At 44.5% G+C, this 861-nt stretch overlaps 1 protein-coding gene across 1 annotated transcript; it reads left to right on the top strand.

Moving 5' to 3' along the window:
* Positions 1 to 32: 32 nt before the first annotated feature.
* LOC111666452 (pyridoxine-5'-phosphate oxidase-like) lies at positions 33 to 857 on the top strand (the record flags this gene model as incomplete). Its single annotated transcript, XM_023421819.2, has 5 exons — positions 33 to 153; positions 244 to 343; positions 449 to 502; positions 627 to 755; positions 837 to 857. Coding segments are annotated over exons 1-5 (327 nt in total), but the record flags the coding sequence as incomplete, so codon positions are not given.
* Between the last annotated feature and the right edge of the window lie 4 nt (positions 858 to 861).

The raw sequence follows: 861 nt of genomic DNA on the forward strand, positions 1-861 counted from the left end.
CATATATGATTGTGATTTGTGTTCACAGTGCTTTGAAGAGAGTCAGCTTGTGTCTCTGGACCCAATCAAGCAATTTGGAAACTGGTTTGATCAAGCCACAAAGTGCCCTGAAATCGGAGAGGCCAACGCCATGTGCATCGCCACTGCCACCAAGTAGGTAACGCCACCACCTAAAATGAAAAGTGCTGATTTTCTTCCACAGTATTTCACAGTTTACTATCAATCTCATCTCTGTCTGTTCAGGGACGGACGCCCGTCTGCTCGTATGGTTCTCCTGAAAGGCTACAGCAACGACGGTTTCCGCTTCTTTACAAACTATGAGAGCAGAAAGGGTTCAGAGCTGGTAAGTAATGACTCTCTCTTTCTCTCTGACTCTCATACAGTGTCTTTTTTCTACAATTTGGTATTTTTACTTTTTTATGTCAGTGCAACTGATCTTTGTCCACAGGAGAGCAATCCATATGCATGCCTGGTCTTCTACTGGGAGCCCCTAAACAGACAGGTACAAGAACGTTCATGTTCCTATCAATTTCTGTCTATTGATAGGAACTAATAATATTTTCGTGTTTTTGGGGGGGGGGGGTTTTCAACTGTGAATGTCGGTTTATTTGAATTTTTATATCCAGATTCGCATTGAGGGCAATGTGGAGCGGATCCCCTACCAGACCTCCTGTGAATACTTCCACTCCCGGCCAAAGAGCAGCCAGATCGGGGCTGTTGTGAGTCGACAGAGCACTCCTGTACCCAACAGAGATGTAAGAACCAAAGCTCTGCTGTGTTATGTAGGTAATGCATCAATGTTCAAGGCTCAGTTTTCACCTTGTCCTTTCTTTCAGTATCTCAGGGAGAAAAATGCAGAAC

This window comes from Seriola lalandi, unplaced genomic scaffold, assembly GCF_002814215.2.
Source record: "Seriola lalandi dorsalis isolate HSWRI2012SDOR001 ecotype SW California unplaced genomic scaffold, Sedor1 jcf7180001960246, whole genome shotgun sequence".
Lineage (NCBI taxonomy): Eukaryota > Metazoa > Chordata > Actinopteri > Carangiformes > Carangidae > Seriola > Seriola lalandi.